The sequence below is a fragment of the Melanostigma gelatinosum genome (assembly GCF_949748355.1).
Source record: "Melanostigma gelatinosum genome assembly, chromosome: 20".
Taxonomy (NCBI): Eukaryota; Metazoa; Chordata; class Actinopteri; order Perciformes; family Zoarcidae; genus Melanostigma; species Melanostigma gelatinosum.
Window position 1 is genome coordinate 7,140,537 of NC_136653.1, and position 23,103 is coordinate 7,163,639.

At 42.9% G+C, this 23,103-nt stretch overlaps 3 protein-coding genes across 4 annotated transcripts; 1 reads left to right on the forward strand and 2 right to left on the reverse strand.

Annotated features, from left to right (window-relative positions):
• Positions 1-750: 750 nt before the first annotated feature.
• LOC306794293 (kinesin-like protein KIF20A) lies at positions 751-6,612 on the reverse strand (the record flags this gene model as incomplete). The annotated part of the gene is made up of 17 exons (XM_079292332.1): positions 751-966; positions 1,088-1,207; positions 1,308-1,409; positions 1,638-1,793; positions 2,037-2,180; positions 3,006-3,182; positions 3,272-3,437; positions 3,586-3,732; positions 4,049-4,111; positions 4,189-4,300; positions 4,407-4,583; positions 4,737-4,818; positions 4,922-5,106; positions 5,198-5,336; positions 5,443-5,562; positions 6,224-6,319; positions 6,511-6,612. The coding sequence occupies 17 exons, from the start codon at positions 6,610-6,612 to the stop codon at positions 751-753; spliced, it is 2,304 nt and encodes a 767-aa protein (XP_079148458.1).
• Positions 6,613-8,219: 1,607 nt separating this feature from the next.
• Positions 8,220-10,156, reverse strand: rps20 (ribosomal protein S20). Its single transcript, XM_079291887.1, has 4 exons — positions 10,019-10,156; positions 9,135-9,234; positions 8,878-8,951; positions 8,220-8,444 (listed from the first exon to the last, which is right to left on the reverse strand). Exons 1-4 carry the CDS (start codon positions 10,019-10,021, stop codon positions 8,262-8,264), a joined length of 360 nt encoding a protein of 119 aa, XP_079148013.1. The 5' UTR covers positions 10,022-10,156; the 3' UTR covers positions 8,220-8,261.
• Positions 10,157-10,932: 776 nt separating this feature from the next.
• On the forward strand, positions 10,933-21,056 carry anks6 (ankyrin repeat and sterile alpha motif domain containing 6). Of its 2 annotated transcripts, none has more exons than XM_079291777.1 (18): positions 10,933-11,511; positions 12,394-12,612; positions 12,745-12,943; positions 13,166-13,316; positions 14,158-14,202; positions 14,363-14,567; positions 14,695-14,801; positions 14,997-15,148; positions 15,345-15,582; positions 16,314-16,363; positions 16,549-16,743; positions 16,856-17,018; positions 18,399-18,619; positions 18,725-18,917; positions 19,281-19,348; positions 19,616-19,732; positions 20,045-20,141; positions 20,267-21,056. In XM_079291777.1, the coding sequence occupies exons 1-18, from the start codon at positions 11,183-11,185 to the stop codon at positions 20,314-20,316; spliced, it is 2,799 nt and encodes a 932-aa protein (XP_079147903.1). In that variant the 5' UTR covers positions 10,933-11,182; the 3' UTR covers positions 20,317-21,056. The 2 variants fall into 2 exon arrangements, with proteins under 2 accessions (XP_079147903.1, XP_079147904.1); XM_079291778.1 differs by having other exon boundaries at positions 20,045-20,129.
• Positions 21,057-23,103: the final 2,047 nt, after the last annotated feature.

Consider the following 23,103-nt stretch of genomic DNA (forward strand, 5'->3'; position numbering starts at 1 on the left):
AAAACCTAACCTGGCATTTACCAAGAGCACGGATCCATAAGAGGGAAGCTGCCATAACCGACGCGACTGGTGGGAGCGCCCGGGGCCAGGACTGGTCTCTCGGCCGAGTGCGCTCTGACCGGAGGAAGCAGGGTAGACGTCGGGAGTAACGGCAGTTAGCGGAGCCAGGCGAGTTCCCTCGCCAGAACACCAGCTCGAGAATCTTTTAATAGAGAGCTGAGTCAGTAATTAGCCCCGTATCGGGCCAGAAGTACCCAGGATCTAACACCTATCAGGGTCTTTTGTACTTTACTTTTCCTCAGGCTCTAGATAATGGACGGCCTCGTTTCATCAGATTGATACAAGGTTCAGCGTGTTCAAAGCATTTATTCCCTGGCGTGATAGTTCTACAGCAGTGCGCATGAGCTTCTTTGTGTATACAGCACACAAGAAATGAAACTACACATGTGGCCAACAAATGACATATGAATTAAGCTTTAAATTTGAGTTATCCACAAGTTAAGAATTGATGCTGTAAATGATAAAGATAAATGACTTCACACCTAGAAGTTTGAGCAATTTAATTTGATTAAAAACACACAAAAACATAGGAAATGCCATCATAAGAAACACACTACACCTGAATAAAACAAATTGCAGGTACCCTAAAACTGTCCATGTTAAAAAAAAGAAAAAAAGAAAAAAAAAAAAAAATAATAATAATAATAAGGGGGGGGGGGGGAGATCTTTCTCCTTTTGTCCAGATGATGTTCAATTGTGTGCAGTCTTCACCGGTTTCCTTAGCTTTCGCCCAGGAGAACTATTCCGTGGAGAAGTCACTGCTTCCCCGATGTTGGCCAGCAGGCCTCGCTTGGTTTTGGGCTGCACAGGAGACTTCTGGGAATGCTGGGCAAGTTCTGCCTTCAGTGACGCAATCTCCCGGTCCCTTTCAACGTTCTGCCGTAGGATGTCGTCCATAGATTTTGTCTTAGAAAAAACAAAACAATAATTTCCATATAGGTGAGGGCATCAGGTTTGGATCCAGTCAAACTGTATTATTTATTAAAGCCATTACGAGTATGATCTGTCCCACTTCGTATCATCTCACCTGATCGTCCCACTTAGTCTGTAAAACCTCCAAATCAGCAGATTTCGCCAGGAAGCAATCTCTGACCTTCTGAAGTGTTTCACTAAGCTCCATCAGCCTTACCTCCAGGGACACAATCAACTGAACCAAACATTAAATGTAAAGCTGAGTAAGTGGCCGCATAACCAGTCTTAGCCAAAGTTTAATTGAATAACAGAATTTAAAATGTTGCCCTCGTTACCCGTTCTTTATCCTCGCACATCTTCTCTATGGCACATTTTTCTTTGTACAGCAGTTTGCTGGACGTTAAGGTGTCCAACTCTGACACTTTACGTTTCAGGGCCTGCACACAGTTGGTTGGAGACAGATGTTACGTTTTAATGACCAACCAAAAATCTGACTGCTTGGGCTCAACATGGGACAATACCAGATTACTGCGAAGCCAATTTGGCTCTTCAACAACTGAATATAGCAATGGGGATTTGAACAGTGCATTACATTTCAGTGAGACATAAAAAAAAGAAAAGAAAAAAAAGGTTTGAAGCTGGTAACAGCTGATCAAATGACACACCTCCACTTTCCCCTGTTCAGCAATGAACTCCTCAAGAGGTACGTAGTCATCCAGATTGTTCATAGCACACTGGTAGGCATGCTCTTTGATAGCATCCTTGTACATCTCAAAAGTGTCCTCCAGCTTTTCTTGGTCACGCTCCTTCTGCTCCGCTATCTGCCGACTAAACAGTCAAAGCAAACATCATTTAGATTTTTAACAAAGGGTTTAGTTAGGGATGTTGCACGGGTACACTAATGCAACCGAGGTGAGCGGTCAGCAACATCCCGAACTAAACCCTTTGTTAAAAAAACCTTTATCCGAATCAGCTTTATTGGGATTTAAGTGCCAATATGCCGAAATTGAGTTAAAAAATGAAGACTGCATACAATAGCAAAGATCTGCAAAACAAAAAGTAACTTGCATGCGGAGGTCTTCGCTCTCCATGAGCTGTTGTAACATGGCATCTCCCATCTCCTTCCGAATCTCAATTTCCTGAACCAGGTTTCTTTTTTGCTCAGCCAGGAGTTTTGTTCGCAGGCTCTCAACTATATTCATAAGGTCCTAGGAGAGTGAAAGTAACACATTAATGGAGAAAACTTTGATCTGCACAGTTAATCTTAGAATGACTGACGTTAAATATTCCCCAACTGCTGTATTTGACAAAACGTTAAGAATCTACAGTATTTGGGTAGAGCAGTGCTTTGAACTAAATGCTAACGTCAACATGTTCACAATGACAACGTGCTGATATTCAGCAGGTGATACTGCATTCATCTTAGTTTAGCGTGTTAGCTCAGTAATGTTTGACAAGTCGCACTAAACGGGGAGTAGCGTTGATTTAGACGGGAATGTCAGTTTTGCAGGTAATGACCTGATGATGGAGCTTATTACAATACGTTATTACAATTCATTCTTTGGGGAACATGAATACGTGTTCTACAGCGCTCGGGGCACAATGAGTGTCAGCACAAGATGTCACAGCAATCGATTATATACTTATTGAGATGTTTCACGAAAAGCAAAAAAATGTGAACTTCGTGCTGGCACTTGAGGAAAAGGCAGGGGACCACTACAGTTAGTAGGCTATATCCTCCGGGGACCATGAATGTCTGCACAAGCCAAACTAAATAGTTGGGATATTTATATACGAGAGAAGTTTGCCTTCAGGGCTTTCTACCAGAAAGGGTCTTTTTCAACACAAACCTCTTACCTCACCAAGCATGTTTACTGCCTTAACCTAAGAGATTTCTGGAAGAAAGGGCTTTCCGACATACAAACCTGAAGGCAATAGATGGGACAGATTCTGATACCAAAAATACAATTGAGAACAGTCCATCTCTGGTAAACTTTTGAAACAAGGACTGCGACACGGAAAAGCAGTTTTACATCCTCTGGCAGCAAAGACATGTCCGCCTCGTCTTCCTCATCCAGCAGCAGCTCCTCAGACGGGTAGCTCTCCAGGCCCTGGCTGGCGATCGCCCCATTCCTCAGAGGCTTGCCGTCACGGCCGACCAAACAAGGAGTCGGAGACTCCAGAGACTTGTCTGGGATCACCTGCACCACCTACAGACGGCACAGGCGAGATCAGAGGTGTTTTAAGGTCTGGCTCACGGCACCGCTTCTTCTCACACCATTTGGTACTCGAGACTAACCTGTTTGGCAACAGCAGAGAACTTCATAACATGGAGAGTCTCATCGTAGCTGGAAGCACACTGGTTGATGTTGACGATCATCGACGCTTTCCCTTTGCCGCAGAAAACCGCCTGGAAGAGCTTGGTGAGCTTACTCTCTCTGAAAGGAATGGAGCTGCCCTTCATTCTGGTAAAATGCACAGAAGAAAACAAAAAGGACTTTAACGATGCTAAAGCACATGCTGCAGGGTTTTAGCGATGCAAAAATATCAAAATGATTTAGAGTCGTTGCTGCAAGTATTTGTAGCTGGTGACCTATTAAGAACCAACTGCACCTGTCAGTCTGATGGTTGCGAAGGGCACTGATGCACTTCCCCAGAGTGAGCAGGGAGTTGTTTATGTTCCCGGCCTCCTTCAGCCTCTCCCCGAATGTCTTGGTTTTGTTGCATCGTTCTGAGCCGGCCAGGTCACACAAAGAAAACCTGAGAAACAAAGTTATTTTATGCATTACAGCTCCTTTCATGGTGCCCGAGAGGGACAAATAAAGTACAAACTTAATATCTGGTCCAACAACTCCTGAGCAACAATGCTCTGATTCAGTTCTCTTTCTCAGTCATGTCTTGTGTTTATTCTTACCTCTTCAGATGCATTTTAAGTGTTTCAATTGTCTGCTTTCTTATTCGGTTTCACTGTGTATTGTAAGTAGATGAGCCTATGATTCCTCTCACAACTGCAGCCACACCAAAAAAAACTACATCAGCATTGTTTGAATATTCATGACGTCTGGCAGATACATACTCTGAGATCCGTTTAACTGCGCTGCCATCGATCTTCAGTAACTTCATGGTAAATATGCTGTGGCTGTAAGGAAAGCTGGGTTGAGTTTTGAAAAGAGACAAATGGCACAAAGCACAGATACGATGAAACGAAAAGTTTGCCTTCTGCTCGACGACTGGTTCATCTTCGTGGCTGCAGCACTTCGGTTTTTGTTTCCGAACTGTAGCAGTTTGGAGGCTTCTCCCAGGATCTGGATGTTAATCCACCTGAGATCTGAAACACATTTGTTCTTTCGATTCAGTTTTAAGCCTTGAGCAACGTGAAGACGACTGCAGTTTATTTCTACCAACTCGAGAACACCTGGTGAAGCCACGCTCACCTTTAACATAAGCATTTCCAGCACCATCGTCACACACTCGAAGAGCAGCACGTTTCTTGGACTTTGAGTAAAAAGATGGTTGAAGCAAATCGTACACGCACTCATTGTAGATTTCAAAGAATGCCACCCATAAGGCAAACTGGCCGCTGCCTGCTTCTGTTGGGTCGCTTGCAAACACTAAAAGAAGCGATAAATACGGAGTGTGACACAGAAACATCCATAATCATACATAATGACATCCTGAGTCCACGCTGGGACAACTTCAAGCTCAAACTGTTTTTTTTAATGCAAGACAATATATGTTGTGTGTGTAGAATTTGAGAGAGCTACCGGTTTGATTGTAGGACAAAGAGAAAGAGAACCGGGTAGAGGAAGAAGCCAAACGACCACTGGCTCTGGTAGGGTCACACTCCTAGATGGGAGAGCATTATGGTTATTTATCAATCAAAATATTCATAGTAATATTTCTGGCGAAGCCTGCAGAAAACATCTCAAGTTGGCGAAAATTGTCTCACATCTTTGACTGAAGCTAAAATGGAAGCTTTAGCGCTTCTCTCCTGCTTGACTTGGTCAGGATCCAGATACTGTGCGTCATTCCTGAGGTAGGGCTTCAGGTCCATCCCATCATACAGACGGCCGCCGATGTAGTGAAAGGTGTCGTCCAGCACTCGAGGGAGTATGCCTGGCTCTTTTGGAGTTCCTAAAACATTTCACAACGCACTCAAGACAGGCAGAACAACTTCTGAGGGGGACAAACACTCATTCGGAAGCTGTTGAGCTTCCATCTTTACCTTGGATTGTGTAGGTTTTCCCTGCGTTTGTTACGCCATAGCTAAATATCAGTGAATTCTTCCCGTCCAAGAAATCAGACATTTGGCTTTTGACGGCGTCCTCATAAAGCTCAGACTGTGTCATGTCTTGTCCAAAAATCTAAAAGCAAACAGAAAGATGGGTTGGTCTAAAATAGCTCAAAGCACATCCAAAATATCTTTCAGGCAGATATGTGAACAGCACTAAAATGGATAATATCGCAGACCTGTGAGAAGGAGAATTTGTGGAGTGATGTGCCGATGCCCTTCTCACTGCTCTTCATGGCGGCGGAACCCTTTGGTGCCTTCAGGGTCACCGTCTGGTTGTTTTCAATCACTACACAACCCTGAGGAGAAACACAAGTTCATACGGACGCATTGGAATGATGGCTTCTGTGTGGGCCATGGCTCATAGAAGCCGTTTGTGTGCATATGCAGACGACTACAGTCTAGTTTCATTTCCCTCATCAAAAATAAACTCATAGGATGTGTCATGTTTTGGAAACACATGGATCTTTATAATTACTAGTAATGAAGCAATTATCTCTCAGCTCCCACCTCCACTTTATTCTGCATCAACATAGAACGCACTGCAGAAACATAAAATGCGTTACATAAAATGAGTTACATAAAGTTAACCAATTATATAATTTTAGTGCATTTAAATGAAGACAGGGCTACTGGTGAAGTATGTTACACTTACGTTAATAATGCTGGACAGCATCTTGATTTTACATCAAATTAAATACAATATTTAAATAATTTCTCAGTCCCTTAACTCAGTGGAAATCAGACACAATATAAATGATCCGCAACTCTTGCAGAAATAATAAATTAGGCTACAGAGTAATGCCTCGACTTCATTACATGTAAACATGGTCTGTGTAGCATTATGGACTAGTGCTCCCTTCTGGGTTTAAAAACACATTCATTGTCATGATTATTAGTTACTCTATCGAGCACGAAATGGACTGGTTGACACCTTTCCTAGCCGGCAATACACTGTACCTGATCCTCCTTGTCAGAGAGTTCCTCTTTAGAGAAGGGCCTGACTCTGAGGTAAACTCGCATGGTCTGCTGCTCAGCACCACCTGGCAGTTCAGTCTACAAACAAAGAAGACAATCAGACCAGAAACTAAACCTCAGTGCAGACGAGAGGAGTCGTAGGGTTTATTTCAGTCCGTTTGGCCAAGGAACAGGCATCCTTGTTGCTAAAATGCGTGAGTACAAAGTGAAAGACAATCTGAACTGTAGTACTGTGCCATTAAAACAAGAAAGGGAAAAAAAAACATTACCTGCTGGGATGAAGCGCTGGCAGGGGAAACATTACAAGTCATGTCCATGTCAACAGGCTGCATATTGATGCTGTCTTCACCCGTCAATTTAACTCTACTCATGTTGATCTATGGATTAATGTGTTAATTCACTACAGGCATTGAATAAAGTCTTGCTAAATGGAGATCTTACAGCCCCCTGACTCTTTGGAAGACAAGTCACAAGAGATGTTGGCCTTAAGAATGACTTATTTCCCCTCCACGTAGGTCTGATGGTGTTCTCCCACTGAGAATCCAGAAGGCGCTTGTAATTTGTATTAATTGAAAGCAGGCATGAACTCAAGCAAATCACCAGGAGCGACCAACCAGCTTAGAACTCTACTCTGGCTTTACTGGGTCGAGGTCAACAGATATATATCAAGTCATTGTCTGAGGATCAATCTCCTAATATTGAAAGTTATAATACTACTAAAAAGTAAATGTAGATGCCTTATCTTTTCTTTTTTTATTTGATACCAAAATAATACCAAGACTTGTTTTCCATTCGTCACTTAAAAGCTGGAGTATGTAACACTTGTAGAAATAACACATTCTTCTTCTGAGTTCAATTTCTAAGCAATAAAACATATCCTTGTTTAATCAGCCATTTAGACTTGTCACACGTAGGAAAAGCACAGGTGTAAATAATGAAGTTAATGACGGCTGGGTTCCACTTAGCTGCTTTAATTTCAGGTGGTATCGTGCATGCTGGCTGACTGTCAGTCCTGATCATAACAGACATTGTTAGTGTAATCAATAACATGTGCTTTACCATCCACGACAAGTCAAAGTCTGCTGTGAGAAAGGTCTATTCATATGCTTAGGCGTTTTGTTTACATCTTTACTTGATCTCATAAAGGACCACTAGCTCGACTAATTTGAACTAAATCAAGCTGTACGGCTGTTACCGACATTACATGTTTTGGTATTCACTATCATCCTGTAACTGTTTTGTGGCCATAGTGGTTTCTAAAGTTACTTTAAAGTAAATTCAGTGTTTCTGGGTAGGTACCGACACAGAAAAATACAAAAGTATATGAGCCTTACTTCTTGAGTGAAAGCAAAGCTTGCCAGGCTAAATAGGTTTAGTCAACCTATTTGGAACGGAGTAGTTTTGTAGACAGTCTAAATAATTGGAGTCTTTTATAATGCACAGTTTCCTCGTGATTTTTAGTTTTCTGGAGTATCTTCAAAGTTGAGTTTACTTTTAATTTCACCTTAAACAAAGACTGCACATAAGTCTACAATTGTCAGCAATCTCAACACAAACCGTCTTTACATTGTTTAGTCAGCTAAAAAATATGCAAAAAAAAGTAACTAAATACCATTTCCAGTGAGATAGTTAAGGCTCTCTCCAATGTGAATGAAAGTCAGGTTACATTAGAATATTTAAAGGATTACCAAACATTCAACATTGTTTCTATCAAACAAATGTGTAGATTCTGTTGCATCAGTTATCACCTCCATGAATGATTTTCATTTAGTTACTTCCTTTGACTCCAATTGCTGTAAGAGACATGCACGGCTAGAACACTACTTTTAGCTTCAAGGCAATGTCACGTAATGAAGTTGCTGGCTTATAGTAAATGTATGATCCTCGTTCCACACACACTGCCCTTTAGTGTAACTTATGCTTTTTACACTGTAAAGAGTTTCTTCTTCAGATAAAGAGCACCCCCAACAACACCACATCAGTTTCCTTATTCATTTCTTTATTGAATGATCGGCATCGTTTATGCATCTGCGATGGTGACTTCAACCTCTACACCGGGTTCGATGCTGATGGAGGTGATCTGCTTGACGATTTCAGATGGGCTGTGCAGATCGATCAGGCGCTTGTGGATCCGCATCTGGAAACGATCCCAGGTTTTGGATCCCTCACCACAGGGAGTTTTCCTGGTGGTGATACGCAGAGTCTGGAAAGAGCAGAAAATGATTTAGCTTGACCAAAACAAGAACCCAGAATACCACATCTAAATTATCATACCATGTTTCTTAACAAATATTAATGCATCAAACTACAGACATTACCAGCAGTCACTTCAAAACAGTTTTTCAGGGGTTAAACTTTTTCGACTGTAAATGTAGTCTGACCATACACGGCCATTTAAAATGAATTGACTGGCATTTCCTCGGTTGATGGAATTATCTTTACCGATCAGAATTGTTGAGAAGTTTACCGTGTGGACATAAACTTTTGCAGACACTATATGGTTAATTTCATATCTATTCCCCATGCCAGTTTTGGCCATGAACATCTTTTACAGAGTGCACCATCTGTCCTCAATGCACATAACAGCAAATCCATGACTGAAACTTTTTTTCAATCTAGCTCATGTACTACAGTACCTTGGTTGGCATGCGGACGGGTCCCTTCACCTTCAGGTTCTTCTCCTTGGCCCCACGGATCAAGTCTGCGCAGACTGAGGATTATAAAGAGACAAAACATTCAAGACCAGAAGCAACCAGCAATCACTTCATGATACTTAAAAAGCTGTGGCTCAGAATAGCGTATTTCCAGTCTTCACTGTTTATCAGATGGAAGTTGTCCTCATCGCTCACATTTACATTATATTCACAACATTAACCAATTGGAGCTTCGTTACCTTTCTCCAGAGATTTGACATTGCGGCTGGTGAGGGTGATGCGAATGCGATGAATGGCGACCTCTGTCTCAACAGGTGCCTTGCCAGTGTCCTTGAAAGCCTGCAGATGTGGAAACAAGTCATCAAAATGCTGGCCCTGATATTGAAACCACATTCACAGGATAAGACTGGTACTGCATTTCAGCTTTGTAAGTAGGCATGTACTGATGAGCATGGCAGGTACGAGCTTGAATATTTTCTCCTGTATTACACAGTAAGACCACCCGCTTTGCTTGAGTCACCTGAAACAATGCTAACAACCATTAGAAGAAAACTAACTTACATGTCACATCAATAATATGATATTAGTATAAATGTAGTAATTTAATATCCCTAAACTAAAGAAGCTCACTCTGCATTGTCGTTGAAAAAATTGCAATTGATTTCAAGTGTACATTTGTAAACGAAAAAGATAATAATCGTATTAATGGTTTTGAACGTCCGACACGTGGGAGATTTACAGGGAGCACCTAAACGCAGCACTAGCTATTCAACGTTAGCACGTGGAACGCCTAGTATTGAAATGAACATGCGTAACAGAAACAGATGTCTCCACGTAACGTTAATCTGTCAAAGTTGCAATTTAAACGCCCAAATGTGTCCAGTTTATCACTTTCTATGATAAACTGTAAATCCTCCAAAACATCGCAAAGTATTACATAAGAATCCAGTTTGTTAATGATTTCTTGCGGGACATCCAATTCACGAGACATGAGCTGTCGGCGCTATCATTAGCTAACAGACTCCGCAGAATTTCGACGTTAAGAGTTAAGCTATTAAATCACAAATTCACGACAGAATGCACTTCATTACACGAGTAACAGTTATATTCAAGCGGCACATACCATTTGAATTGTCCCTGACCGACTTATTCGGGAGAAGTTCAAGCGAACAGCGGTGAGCCAGGAAAAGTAGCTACCAACGTGGTTAGCTGTTCAGAAAAAGAGAACGAGCGAAGGCCAGTTTCCTGGTTATGTACTGCTCATCCGGGTCTCTGATACTTCTTCTTTGGTGTTTAGACTACCTCAACAGCGACATCTAGTGGCTAAGCCTCTAAATGAAAAAAACGTCCACACAACACCGTAGAAACCTGACAACAATTGAAACAAATAAAATAAATTGAACTATCTAAAAGATCACATGGACATTGCATTTTTACAGAGATGTGTTCAAATTACTCAAATATGATGGAAAATAAGTTCATATCGTTTGGTTGTCATATTTGTGATGGTAATTTAATGTATGACAAGTACAAACATGGCAATTAATACCACAACTGGTACGTCACACATCTAAGACAATTTATAATATCCAGAATAAATTTTGATGCCAGTGAAGAATACAGAGACATGTGACCACCGGGGGTAGTAAAGCGTAAACTCAACAGTTGACAACAACCCGCTCCACCAGTGTGGTGTTAAGGTAGATGGGTAGACACGATAACTATACTATACGATACTATAACATACTATAACATCCGGCAAATATTTATAGAGAATAAAACAAATAACGATAACGATATTAACATGAGTACTAAACGGGAACAAAAATACAAGAATCATGTACCTATGAAAAACAATAATAATCAGGATTACTATCCTTATTATTGCAATTGAGTGTGGGTTGTGTGAGTTCCCGTATGTGACAACCAACTTGAGTGCAGAGAACACACGTTTTCTTTTGAAAGATGAAAGCGGAAGTCCAGTGTTGTTTAGTAGAAGTACGCATGTTAGTCAGGTTCCTAAACAAGTAACGGGACCGTCCGGTTGCCAAAAAGTTGTTTTGTCGAAACCCGTTAGGATGCTCGGAATGTGTTGTGGTGGTAAACGATGATTCCATTGTTGTAGTGTTTGAGAAGAAGAATAGAAGTTAATGACTTGGGAACTACATTTTATTTTGCTGTGCGTCATGATTCCCAACCATAGGCCGCCAAGTGACAGAGGAAAAGTTATTGACGATGAAACTTAACTCCAGTTGAATGGAGACGGACTAACACGATTAATGAGGAGATGAATTTCGGTGTCCCCGCTAATTCGCTGCTGCTTTTCCGTGCCTGCGACGAGGGGGACTATGAAACCGCCCGGGGGATCCTGGAGCCCGGTGCCCCTAAAGAGTCAGGACGGCAGAGCAGGCTGCGGTCAGAAGCGGGGTCGGAGTGCAACACCGCGGACATGTTGTCTCTGGTACCGGTGGACTCCACGGACGAGGAGGGGAACACCGCCTTACAGTTTGCGTCGGCCAGTGGTCACGAGAACCTGGTCCGGTTTTTGTTACGAAAGGGGACCTCGGTGGACAGCCGCAACAACTACGGCTGGACCCCGCTGATGCAGGCTGCGAGGTGGGGCTGCGGGCCGGAGCTCACGTTCTAATGTATACAGAGAAATACAAACAAAACTCCATTAAAACATCTGTTATTTGACATTACATGCGTGATGGTGAATTATTTGAAGTGTATAATGTAGAATTCAGGACCTTCTGCCATGAAACACTGGCGGTGAACATTGTGAAACTTTTATAAAAGTACTTTACTCTTTTTCAATCAAGAGTATGCTTATTCGGTCTTGCCTGTTACATGCACATTTGTTCAGCAATTGCCTTATTCTTGCATGGAGTTTGGTGGAGCAAAGTGTATTAACAATCTGCTCACGAAATCAGCTTCATGGTTTCATATTAATGTAGGTATATTAATGTTTATTTTATTAAAATATGGCAGCCGTAAGTGTCTTGAAACTTTGACAAATAACTTTTGAGAAATCATTCAGTTGATGACAATCACTGGTTTATAATTTTGACATGGAATTAGACAAATTGTATCTGAAATAATCCACAATTCTCACCAAAAAACAAAAATCTACTAACACTGATTGTAATGCAACCTTCACATGTTTTTGCTTCCAAGTTGATCAACAACACAGGCAACGAGGAAGGTCACAGCAAGGGTCTGGATTTCTGGGGCCTGTCTATGTAGAGTTTATTACATGTTAGGTGTCAACTTTAGGATGATTTTCCCAAAGGAAATCAATTAAGTGTGACATAAGTTAACTGGGTGGTGCTCGGCATGTGACAGGAGGACCGTGCCCTCTCATCCAAAGTTGATTCAGCTCAGAGAAAAGGGCCCTCGTGCATTTTAACACGTCTGATGGACTTTCTTAAACTTGGGTGATATAGATCGTTAACTCCCAATCTCTATCTCATTCGTTGTCTCCAATTCTCCCCCCAGGTTTGGTCACCTGACTGTTGCCCACATCCTGTTGGAGAACGGGGCAGAGATCAATGGACGCAACAGGTTGGGTGCGAGTGTTCTTACTATGGCGGCCCGCGGGGGACACACTCACGTAGTAAAGCTACTCCTGGAGAGCGGGGCCTACGCCGATGACTATGATCACCTGGCTGTTGCTGCGGAGGCAGTCTCGAACGGCAACAACAACAACAGCTGCAGGTTTGGGCTCTCATTCTGTCAGGCGTTAAGCCTACCACTGAAACAGAGCTCAACTCAGTTTACCGTTGGAATAACACACCTGTAGTCTTCAACTGTTATTCATGCTCTGAGTGGCTCTTTCTTTTTCCACAGCGCGGCTGGTTTCGGAGGTGGTGAAGGCTGTCCAGGAGGCGATGGCAGAGAATTCATGGACATCACAGCCCTGATGGTGGCATCTCAGCATGGCCACGAGGCCTCGGTACGCCTACTGCTAGAATGGGGCTCTGATGTCAACTTTTCCCAGAAGACCACTGGCTGGGGACCCCTCATGGTGGCCACCCTCGGTGGGAAGGTGGGTTCAATGGATCGATGGATGGTTGGACAGATAAACAAGATGGTTACAATACATTATGTGTTGTCTTCTGGGTATGACATTTTATAGCATGTGCCACTTGACATGTATTTACATCTTGCTACATGCGACTTTGTTGCAGCACGAATGCTTATGAAGTTGTGACTGTCTTTGTTTTGAGTAACGGGAGCAGCTGACCAATGAAGTGGTTGTGTTTTGAAGGTGGCTGTGACTCAGCAGCTGGTGGAGCGCGGAGCTGACCCAGACAGGGTCAATGTTCTGTCCAAGACGGCCTTTGAACTAGCCATGCAGCTCAAACAGAGAGACATCAAGGCCTATCTGGACTCCATCACCACTGTCCGACCCCAGACCGGTGAGGCAATCGGTTTGCACTTTACTACGTGATAAACAGCATGATGGTATTAACGGTGAGATGGATGGAAATAACATCTAAAACAAAGTCCAGCACAGTTTTGCTTCTTCTATCACTGCCCACACATATTTAATTCTACTTTTGTTTTTTATGTCTTTTACAGTTTAGGGAGTGTTGAGATCTCACTTCCCTGTTGGTATAAATTACATCCTGTATCAGTATGTGTGTGTGTGTGTGTGTGTGTTGCTGTCTTGAACTGCAATTAACACGGATGTGAGAGCGAAACCAACAGTGGTAGCTCTCAGCCTCTTTGATGTCTGATCGCTCTGCTCACCGGTAGCTCAGTTTTCCTGCACAGAACATTTCATATGAGCCGAACTTCTGAAATCAAACCTAAACCCCAAACCAGAGCTCAGTTGCGGCGACATCGTTTGACACTTCGGCTATCAACATGTTAAGATAAATCCAGCTCATGCATGAATGATTAGGCAGTGATGTGCCATGTTAGCCATTGGCTGGGCTGAAATACAGGCAAGTGTATGATTTTTTAAATCATTTTAGCTGAATTTTTGGGAAGCATTCAGTGTGTTCCAGTTACAGAAGAAGTATTTTATTCTATCTTACAGATCTGTAGTTTGACTTATTTCTTCTTTCTTTTCTTGTTGTTGAAGTTCACTTTTATTTGTGTGAGTGGTGAATTCAGCAGTGATAAGTATGTATTTACATAAACCTCCCCCACCCCGGCATTAACAGGCGATGCTGAGCTGCGTGAAATATGGCCAAGTACGACAGAGCATATCAGAGCTCTCTCCTGTTCTCAGCAGTGCTCTTTTCTCCACAGACGACGAAAGGCGAAGACCAGATGTGTTCAGTGCACTCAAGTTAGGTGAGTTCAATTTAATAAGAAACTACAAGTTAACTGCATTTTGGTTGTTAGATTAACAGGTGATGCAATAAAACTCAACCAAGTCAATCAAATTGCTTATTTATGTATCCATCTGTGTGTGTGTGTGTGTGTGTGTATGTGTGTGTGTGTGTGTACTCAGGAAACTCCCAGCTAGTCAAGGAGATCTTGGAGGAGGATCCCACTCAGGTGAATTCATCCAATCAGGAGGGAGCGTCACCTCTCATGATAGCGGCAGTGAGCGGTCAGCTGGAAGTGGTGCAGCTGATGGTGGAGAAGAATGCCGACATAGACAAGCAAGATGGCGTCCATGGGTGGACCGCTTTGATGCAGGCCACCTATCATGGGTAAGGAGGACATGCTGGTGTATCATGGTAAACCTCAGCGGGGATAGTGTAATGCTGTACATACACTATGAATGCTGACGCTGTCGTCAATCCTTTCTTTTGCTTTCTGTCTCCCTCCTTCTTTCAGCAATAAAGACATTGTCAAGTACCTGTTGAGTCAAGGGGCTGATGTCAACCTTCGAGCTAAGAACGGATACACAGCGTTTGATTTGGTGATGTTGCTGAATGACCCAGGTACCCGCACTATCGTCTCTTTGCTTTAAAGCTGAAATCATATTGAAATGAAGTTATGGCGAAGTAGCCTTTTATGTTTTAACAACTAGCGGACAGTAGCACCTGACACAGACCACGCGAGGTAGTTTCCATGATGTTTGTTCATCGTTTCACTCAGTGATTCATTTTCTATGTGTCTACTCTGGACTTTCACAGACACCGAGCTGGTGCGTCTGTTAGCGTCAGTGTGTATGCAAGTAGACAAGGACAAGTCGAAGCACCGTAGCAGAGCCTTACTGACTCGCTCTAAAAGCCGACAGTCGCTCAACAACGTCCCCGTCCCACCTGACGACAAGGGAGGCCTCAAGGTAAAGGAGAAGCCCTGTTCCTTTAATATTCTGTTATGAATCCATATCATGGAGTATTGATCAATTCTTTTATTCAAATGTAATCTACAAAATATCAAAACCAATCTGTTTTTTATTAAAATGACTGGATGTTATATATATTTTAAGGGGGTCTGTAACTCCACCCCATTACATGTGTGACTTCACCCCCTTCCAGTCCTGGTGGAGTCGGATGTCCAATCGGTTCCGACGGCTGAAGTTGACTCACACCCTGAGACACGGCCTTTCGTCCAACCGCCTGGCTCCATTTCCAGGCGATGCTGAAACGTCATTGGACGCCACGATGAAGGCGAACAGGAAGCCGGCTGCCGGGTCTAATGGAGCGCTGGCACCGGCTCCTGCCCCGGGGGGGAATGACATCAGCACTGCCTGGGCAGGCAAGTGCAAAGATACTGGTGAGACTCAGCGAAAACACTATTTCATTGTCATTGTTAGAGCAATATTACTGGCGTCAGTAATACATGAGATCGTTAGATTAAAGGGGAACTCCACCTGTTCCATCAAAGTCTGTGGACACGTTTTGGGGAGTATCAATACCAAGCAAAACCACAGAGTAGAAATACTCTGTTGTAAGTAAAAGTCCTGCGTTCAAAATTGGTATTAGCTTCAAAATACCAAAAGTAAAATTTCTCATCATGCAAAATGGCCAAATTTCAAAAAGAATGTATACGATTTTACAATAATTAATGCATTAATGTGTTCATCACTTGAATGTTGCTGGTGGTGAAGGTGGAGCTAATTTGAACTACTTTGTATAGGCTACTGCTAGCTTGTGAACCCCCCCCCCCAGAAATGAATCAATGAGAACAATAATACGGTACATCATAATTATATTTTGTATTATTAATCTGAATCTGTAAAGTAAGAAGTAACTGAAGCTGTCAAATAAATATATGAAGTGGAGTAAAAAGTACAACATTGTAGAAAGTAGCATAAAATGGAAATACTTAACTCAAGTAAAGTACCTCCAAATTGTACTTCAGTAAATGTACTTAGTTACTCTCCACCACTGACTTTGCATCTGTACATGTTGATCCTTGAAGTTAGAAAGATGTAACGCGTGACATTGTGTGTTGAAAGATGTGATGGAGGGAATGTGTCAATGTGACTTATGTTCCTTTTGCAGGTCTTTGCAGGACAAACTCAGAAAAGGAGGACTTTCTGATAACCACAATGGTGGGAGTGTTTGATTTGATGTGAACTATGCTTCTTTGTACATTTCTTTAAGCTTGGACAGTGTTGTTCTTACAATGAGTTGCCTCATAGGACATCAGAAAGTTAGCGTGCTGTGTTAATAAAGAGTACGGTTGTTGTTTTTAGTCGTAGTAGTATTGTACTGTATGTATTTCCATGTCCTCTAGCTCAGAAGTGGTGCACCCTTGACCCGGCTGCCCAACGACAAGCTGAAAGCGGTGATCCCTCCCTTCCTTCCTCCGTCCAACTTTGAACCGTGGAACTCGGACCGCTCGCGTCTCCACGGGGAGGGAAAGAGCGAAGCGCCCCGCCTGCCCATGCCGCCCCAGAGGAAGCTGAACAGCAGTGGAAACTCTGATATTGTGAGTGTTTGTGGGCGAGAGGTGCGGTGCTGGTGAAACCCTCTCTATATGTTCGTCATCATTCATAAGTCTTTTGCTATTTTTCTCTCCTTCGCTCTCCTCTAAATGTCAGACATCTATCAGTCGCGTGGTTAGCAGGTCCATTAAGTTCCCCAGCATCCCCAAGGGGCCCTCCTCCTCCTCTCCTTCAAACTCCGGTCACTACCACTCCCCCCACTCCTCAGGAGGCTCCAATGGAGTGGCAGGGATCAACCGGGACTCTCATAACCGTTCAGGTTCACACAAAAACACAAGACAGATAACAACATACTAGGGCTGGGCGATATGGCCTAAAAAAAAAATCTCCGATTTTTTTACAAAAAATCCGATTCACGATTTAAATCGATTTTTTTCCCCCAAAATTTTTTGCAGATGACAGAAGCTGTTGAAAACAATTTTTTCTTTTATTTTGTGATGATTTTCCCAAGTAGGTTGATAAAAATAAAGTGCAAACAAAACCTGAACATTGTAGAAAGGTGCCTGTAGTATACAAAAAGTATTTGGTCACTCTTTTGTTTGCCTGAATCATTTAAATATAAAATTAAATTAAACATAACATTAAATGGCATTAAATAGTAGCCTTCCATTGTAAACAACTGTGCAAATGTAACTTTTTACAGTAAGCTTTTCTAACTGAATACACTGATACAAACACAGCATGAAATAAAATGTATATGACCCTTTAACATTCACATTTTCAAAAGTGCAACATCTGATCTAACATCAACATAACATATTTTGCACAGTAAATAAGTGCATGTAAACAAAATCAAGTGCATTCACAACATAACCAACAGTATTAAACAGTAGTGCATGTTTTTTCTAAATATTTTTTGCCAGGAAGACAAGCCTGTCTACTACCTCTGGCTTCAGGCATGCACGGTGGCATGTAACAATGCCCCCCCCACACACTGAAAAGCCTCTCAGAGGGGGCACTTGTAGCTGGCACAGAGAGGTATTTCTTTGCTAAAGTACTTAGCCTTGGAAAGTTAAGTTGGTGACGCTTCCACCAGTCAAGTGGATCGGTGTCTGGGTCAACCTGCTGGACCACAGGTCAGTTGTTGCGGAGTAGAATGACATCCCCTCCAGCTCCGCAGAGATCCTTTGGCGTGTACTATTGTACAGCCGAGGCAAGGCAACGTCAGAAAAATGTTTACGGCTTGGTAGCACGTACCTGGGGTCCAAAGCTTTGAGACGGTGAATAAACCCCGGCTTTTCCACGGTGTATATGGGCACCATATCTTTTGCGATATACATCGCGACTGCATCCGTGATGGCTTTCCACCGGGCACTCTTCTTCTCATGCGGAGTACAGTTGGTGAATGTCTCCAAAATGCTGGGTTGTTGTTGTGAGGTGGCGGCGGCGGCGGCCAGCAGTGAAGCTGCTGGCCGCCATTGTTTTAGTTTGTAAACAATGCGCGCGCACTCTACTACGGGAACCCAACGGGGGGGAGGGGTGGGGGCGATTTTCTCGATTTTCAATAAAACACATCGCCTTAAAGCACACATTCGAATTAATCGATTAAATCGATTTATCGCCCAGCCCTACAACATACCCAGTCACAATGAGAACATAAGCAACCGAATGACACGCTCTTGCCTCTTTCTTCCACCAGGGGGCAGTGCAGACAGCGTTCTCTCCCAGATAGCAGCCCAAAGGAAGAGAGCAGCAGGCCTGATGGATGCGAAGGCCCTGGCTCCGGAGAAACAGCCCAGCCAGACTCAGAGTCCACCCTCTCTGCCACCCTCAGCACCCAGCATGCCGCGTCCTGATATTAACCTTCCGGAGATCCACTCCCACCCCAGCCTGGTGGCTCCCGACATCCACTCCAGAAGGGTCCGTGTTGTGCTTTCCTTTTTGTGGTTGCTGTGTAAAACAGTTAAAGTAAAGGTAGTGCCTCCTCTCATGTCAGTGAACTGGTGCTGCTCATTCTTTTTGTAGAAGATGGAGTTGAAGAAGAGACCTCAGTCGGGGAATTCTTCCACATCCAAGAGCACGTCGCCCACTCTGACTCCGTCTCCTTCCCCGACGCCCAAGCCCCCGACTGGGCCGGGAGACTCTCTGTCCTCAGCCTCTTCCCATCCTCGCTCCAAGAGCAGCGGGGGCTCCAGCAGTGGAACCATAACTGATGAAGGTGATACCGTGTTGATCTAGCCGTCAACTGAAATCCTTCTTCCGTGCGCCACAGTGTTCACAAGCATCATTTATTCAGCTTTTAGACCAATTCTGTAAATGTTTGAGAGAACGCTGGAAAACAATGTCAATAGATGTGCGCAATTATTGACTGTATTTATTATTAATACAATGATTGGTGTTATTAACTGATTCTTGATAACTTGAAATGAATTTTGAACCATTGGCCTTGACATAGAAATAATCGACACACATGAAATCATACAAACTAAATCTACCTGTAAAAAAAAACCCGGCCGTGAGTTTGCCAAGTTTCATCACTTTTCCTGACATCACACGATGTGTTGCTTGTGTCTTCTTTCAGATGAGCTGTCTGGTATATTAAAGAAACTGTCCCTCGAGAAATACCAGCCAATATTTGAGGAACAGGAGGTATTCTATCTTTTACGTCAAAAGGGAGTCCCAAAACATTTTCCTTCAGATATATTGTCTGTCTTTTCATTTATTTCCCCCTTTTTCCTCCGTTTGAGTCACGAGTTCTCAATGTGATGGAAACTGCTTTCCCATAACTGCATCACTGCATTGCTTGAGAGAATAGCACAGTTCTGTACTCATATTAGCAAAGACAATTGTATACGTTTCATTGAATATGTTTTATACAGTGTTTTCAATCTGTGATTCTCTTTTCTCTTCTTCTAGGTGGACATGGAGGCTTTCCTGACTCTAACAGATGGAGACCTGAGGGAGCTTGGCATTAAAACGGACGGACCCAGACAGCAGATCTTAGCGGCCATATCAGAGCTCAATGCTGGAAAGGTGCATGTGATTGAACATACATTATGCATCTCTAAGGAACCTTTGCTTCCAGATGTGTGTATCCAGGGATCTCTAGGGGCTCATGTTATATTTGTTTCCACCTTTCCAGTTTTCCTCAGCATAACTCGACATTATATCATAATAAACTGTCAACATTGTGAGCCAGCAGAGATCGGTAGAATTGCTTTGACCGTGGATGGAAATTGCTGAAGGGACCAGAGGGACAAGATATGTGAAAGTATAGCGAGAGCCATATGATCTTTGCCTGAAAATGTTAACTGATTTATTATGGCCGTTGTCTGCTGTCATCAGGGCCGAGAGAGGCAGATCCTTCAAGAGACCATCCACAACTTCCAGTCGTCCTTTGGTAGCAGCGCGAGTAACCAAAGACAGCCAGGTGAACCACGCTGTGAGTGTCAAAAAGATGAGCTGGGAACTTGGAAAGTGGAGCACTATTAACACAAAGACAACATCATAATCTCTCTCTCTCTCTCTCGCGCTCTCTCTCTCTTGCTCTCTATCTTTCTTTATCAGCACCAACGGGTTGGATGAGACACCAGGTTCGTTCCTCCAACAAAAGATAACCCAGCAGCCCTGACGCCAGCCAGGAAGTATACCAAAGGTACTTAAGATGAGAGTAAAAATGCCGGTGACCTCAAGCCAAGGCACGACTAATAAGGAGTCTTCTGGACGCCGGTGTCCCGGACCACTAGCGGCGTTAGTGCAAGAAGATGCTGCAGCAAAACGACCAAATAGACCCTGATAACCTGCCTTTGTAGAACCCTCCAGGACCAAACGGCATTAAAAGTATTCCTCCCGTGGATCCTGAAGCAGGAGAGGTGTGACAGGGCCGGCTGAGTCCAGTGCCCTGCTGCGGTTTGGCAAAGCACATGGTGTGTGGCAAATGATGATGTTTTTGTTTTTGCCACAACGATACGGTTGCCACATCTACTGCTAATGCAGCGCAGAGAGGTTAGAGCGCAGAGAGTGTAAAAGACGAGAAGATCAAATACACAGCAGAGGGAGAGATTGTTATTTTAGCCAAACAAATGTGAAGGATACAGCATAAGTATTGTAGAGATGCCACGGTAAGTCAGGAGAAAAGAAGAGAGAGAGCATAACAATAAAATGCAATCAAATAGGTATTATCCAGAAATACTGAGATTGAGACTTCAAAGCAGTTGTAATGACCAAGAAGGAGCACTGATGAGGAAAGAATATGGAGAGAGAAAGGGACATTCGCTGACGTATTTTGCCATCATACGAACAGATCATTTTTACTCAAAACTGTGCTGTCATGAATAAATAAACATTACATTGATGCTATGTTTAAACTATGTTGTTTAAAAATGTTTTAGACCTAATGGACTTGAGATGCGAAAGCATTGGCAAAAACATTTGGGAGCATTTTATGAGCCGCCTAAATTTAGTTAGGGAGCTCCCTAATTTTGATAAGGGCAGCAGACGCTAATGCTGGTTTGGAAGAGAGAGTTTCCATTGAGCCTGTTCTATGTTTTTGCATCTGGCTCCATCAATACAGTTGGTCCGATGGAGCGCTATATCATTCCTCAATATGAGGTACTTTTGATCCATGTCTTCAATCCAAAGGATTCAGATATCATATCCTGTTCAGTTATGTACTGCGTCTGGCAGCGACGAAGCGAACATACTGTACGCTTTCAAAAACGGAATCTGAGTGATGAATCAAATCGATGAAAAACATAAATAAAATGTGTCCAAAATGAAATCCTGCAAAACGAAAAATAAACTGAAAACAAACTATTCATTGGTGCTCGGGTTTAATAGTTGGAAAGCCGGTTTCATGTTCCAGCTTGTGTAAAACCTTTACGCAGACCAAGTCAAAGCTGATCTTCCCTCCACAAGATGGCAGTGACCATTGGTGCAATAAATTATCAGAGGGGTTCTTCTCCAGCTGGAATAAACTGTTCTGTGAAGTTTAGCTCCCTGATTGAGGTCTCTTCTTCAGCTTTAGCAGTCACATTATAGCAACTTTTGAAAAAGTTGAATTCATCAGCAATAAAATGTGCTTCTCCAGCCGTGCCTGGTCTGGCATGACCAGTAGTTTCAGGTGGCTAATCTTAGCCAATGCTAACTTTAGATGTATTTCCCTGTGTAACTGACATTACTTAGTCAGTTCGCCAACTTGGTGTCCCCTTTTCTACTTGTGCAGCAGTGTTTCTACCTTTTTTAGTGCTAGTTTTACGCCGTCATTTCCATTTGAAGGCCCCGGGTGTAGCTGTTTATGTCGTAAGTAGCAGGCTGCCAAGGAGGTGTAAAGGCCTTGTCTAGGAGCTCAAATAATGTTTCTTACCACTCTTAAAACTCAAAGATCCATATAAATATGCAAATATTTTTCATTTCAAAAGTTTGAACTACTGGACACATGATGTCGCCAACTGATAAATCTCTTCTCTGTGTATCTGCATTGGAGGTTTGAAGTAGCATCCAAACTTTATGATGTCACAAAATCACGATCGTAAGTACACATGTTAAACTTTATGTCGATGTCAAATCAGTTTTGATGGTAAATGTAGTGAATTGAAGCAATAACGATGACATTCACCATCAACACTGATGGGACCTCCACACAAAAGGTGGCGTTTTTTCCCTTTAGGGTTAACACGTTCTGCACAGTGATGCTCAAACATCCCATTTTTAAAGGAGGTGGGCTTTAATGAAATACATGTTTAGTATAATACACCATTGTCCACGTTAGCTGTAGTGTTTTGTTTTTTAAAGCTTCCGTCACCATGTGAGTGGGATCAGCTGAGAAATGTGTCGGTTTAAAATGACGAGTGGTTCAAATCGCTTTTCACCCAAAGTTCAGAAACACAGACCGTCCCCAAAACACAACCACATAGCAACACACTGGCGTTGTTGAAATCGTTATTGATGACCTGGATATAGACTGGCCCGACAGGCAGGCGACGGGGTTCCTGTAGAGTTTAATGAAAAGCATCACTCAGTGTGGGAAAGATGTCCTCTCCAGGGCTGTGGCAGAGTGAGTGTTCAGATGTACACTCACATGTGAGCTGTACGAAAACTGTAGGAGAGAAAAGTCCATTTGGAATATATTAACATCTCTGTGGCATGTGTGCAGCAAATGGAGTGACTCATTCAATTTCCTCCCAATTGATTTAATTCGCATGCGGTTTTGATTTGATTGAATAACATTTAATAATGTTGTTTGTAACTGTCAATACAGTAGTCATGCAGTAGTGCGACGCACAACGGACATGGGTCACTGGTGCGTTATAGAGGTGAATACTGACTCAGAAAGACGATTTCTCTGATGAATCCATGAAGTTCTTTCACATTGACGTTTATTTTTCACTACCCCTGCTGCTGGT

Excerpts from the sequence above, each read along its gene's own strand:
- anks6 (XM_079291777.1), top strand. The coding sequence starts at position 11,183 with ATGAATTTCGGTGTCCCCGCTAATTCGCTGCTGCTTTTCCGTGCCTGC. Across the intron at positions 14,802-14,996 it reads GATGTTGCTGAATGACCCAG|ACACCGAGCTGGTGCGTCTG; the intron begins GTACCCGCACTA and ends GGACTTTCACAG. Across the intron at positions 16,364-16,548 it reads ACTTTCTGATAACCACAATG|CTCAGAAGTGGTGCACCCTT; the intron begins GTGGGAGTGTTT and ends CATGTCCTCTAG.
- rps20 (XM_079291887.1), bottom strand. Across the intron at positions 8,952-9,134 it reads TGTCAAATCTCTGGAGAAAG|TCTGCGCAGACTTGATCCGT; the intron begins GTAACGAAGCTC and ends TATAATCCTCAG. Across the intron at positions 8,445-8,877 it reads CCGTCCGCATGCCAACCAAG|ACTCTGCGTATCACCACCAG; the intron begins GTACTGTAGTAC and ends TGCTCTTTCCAG.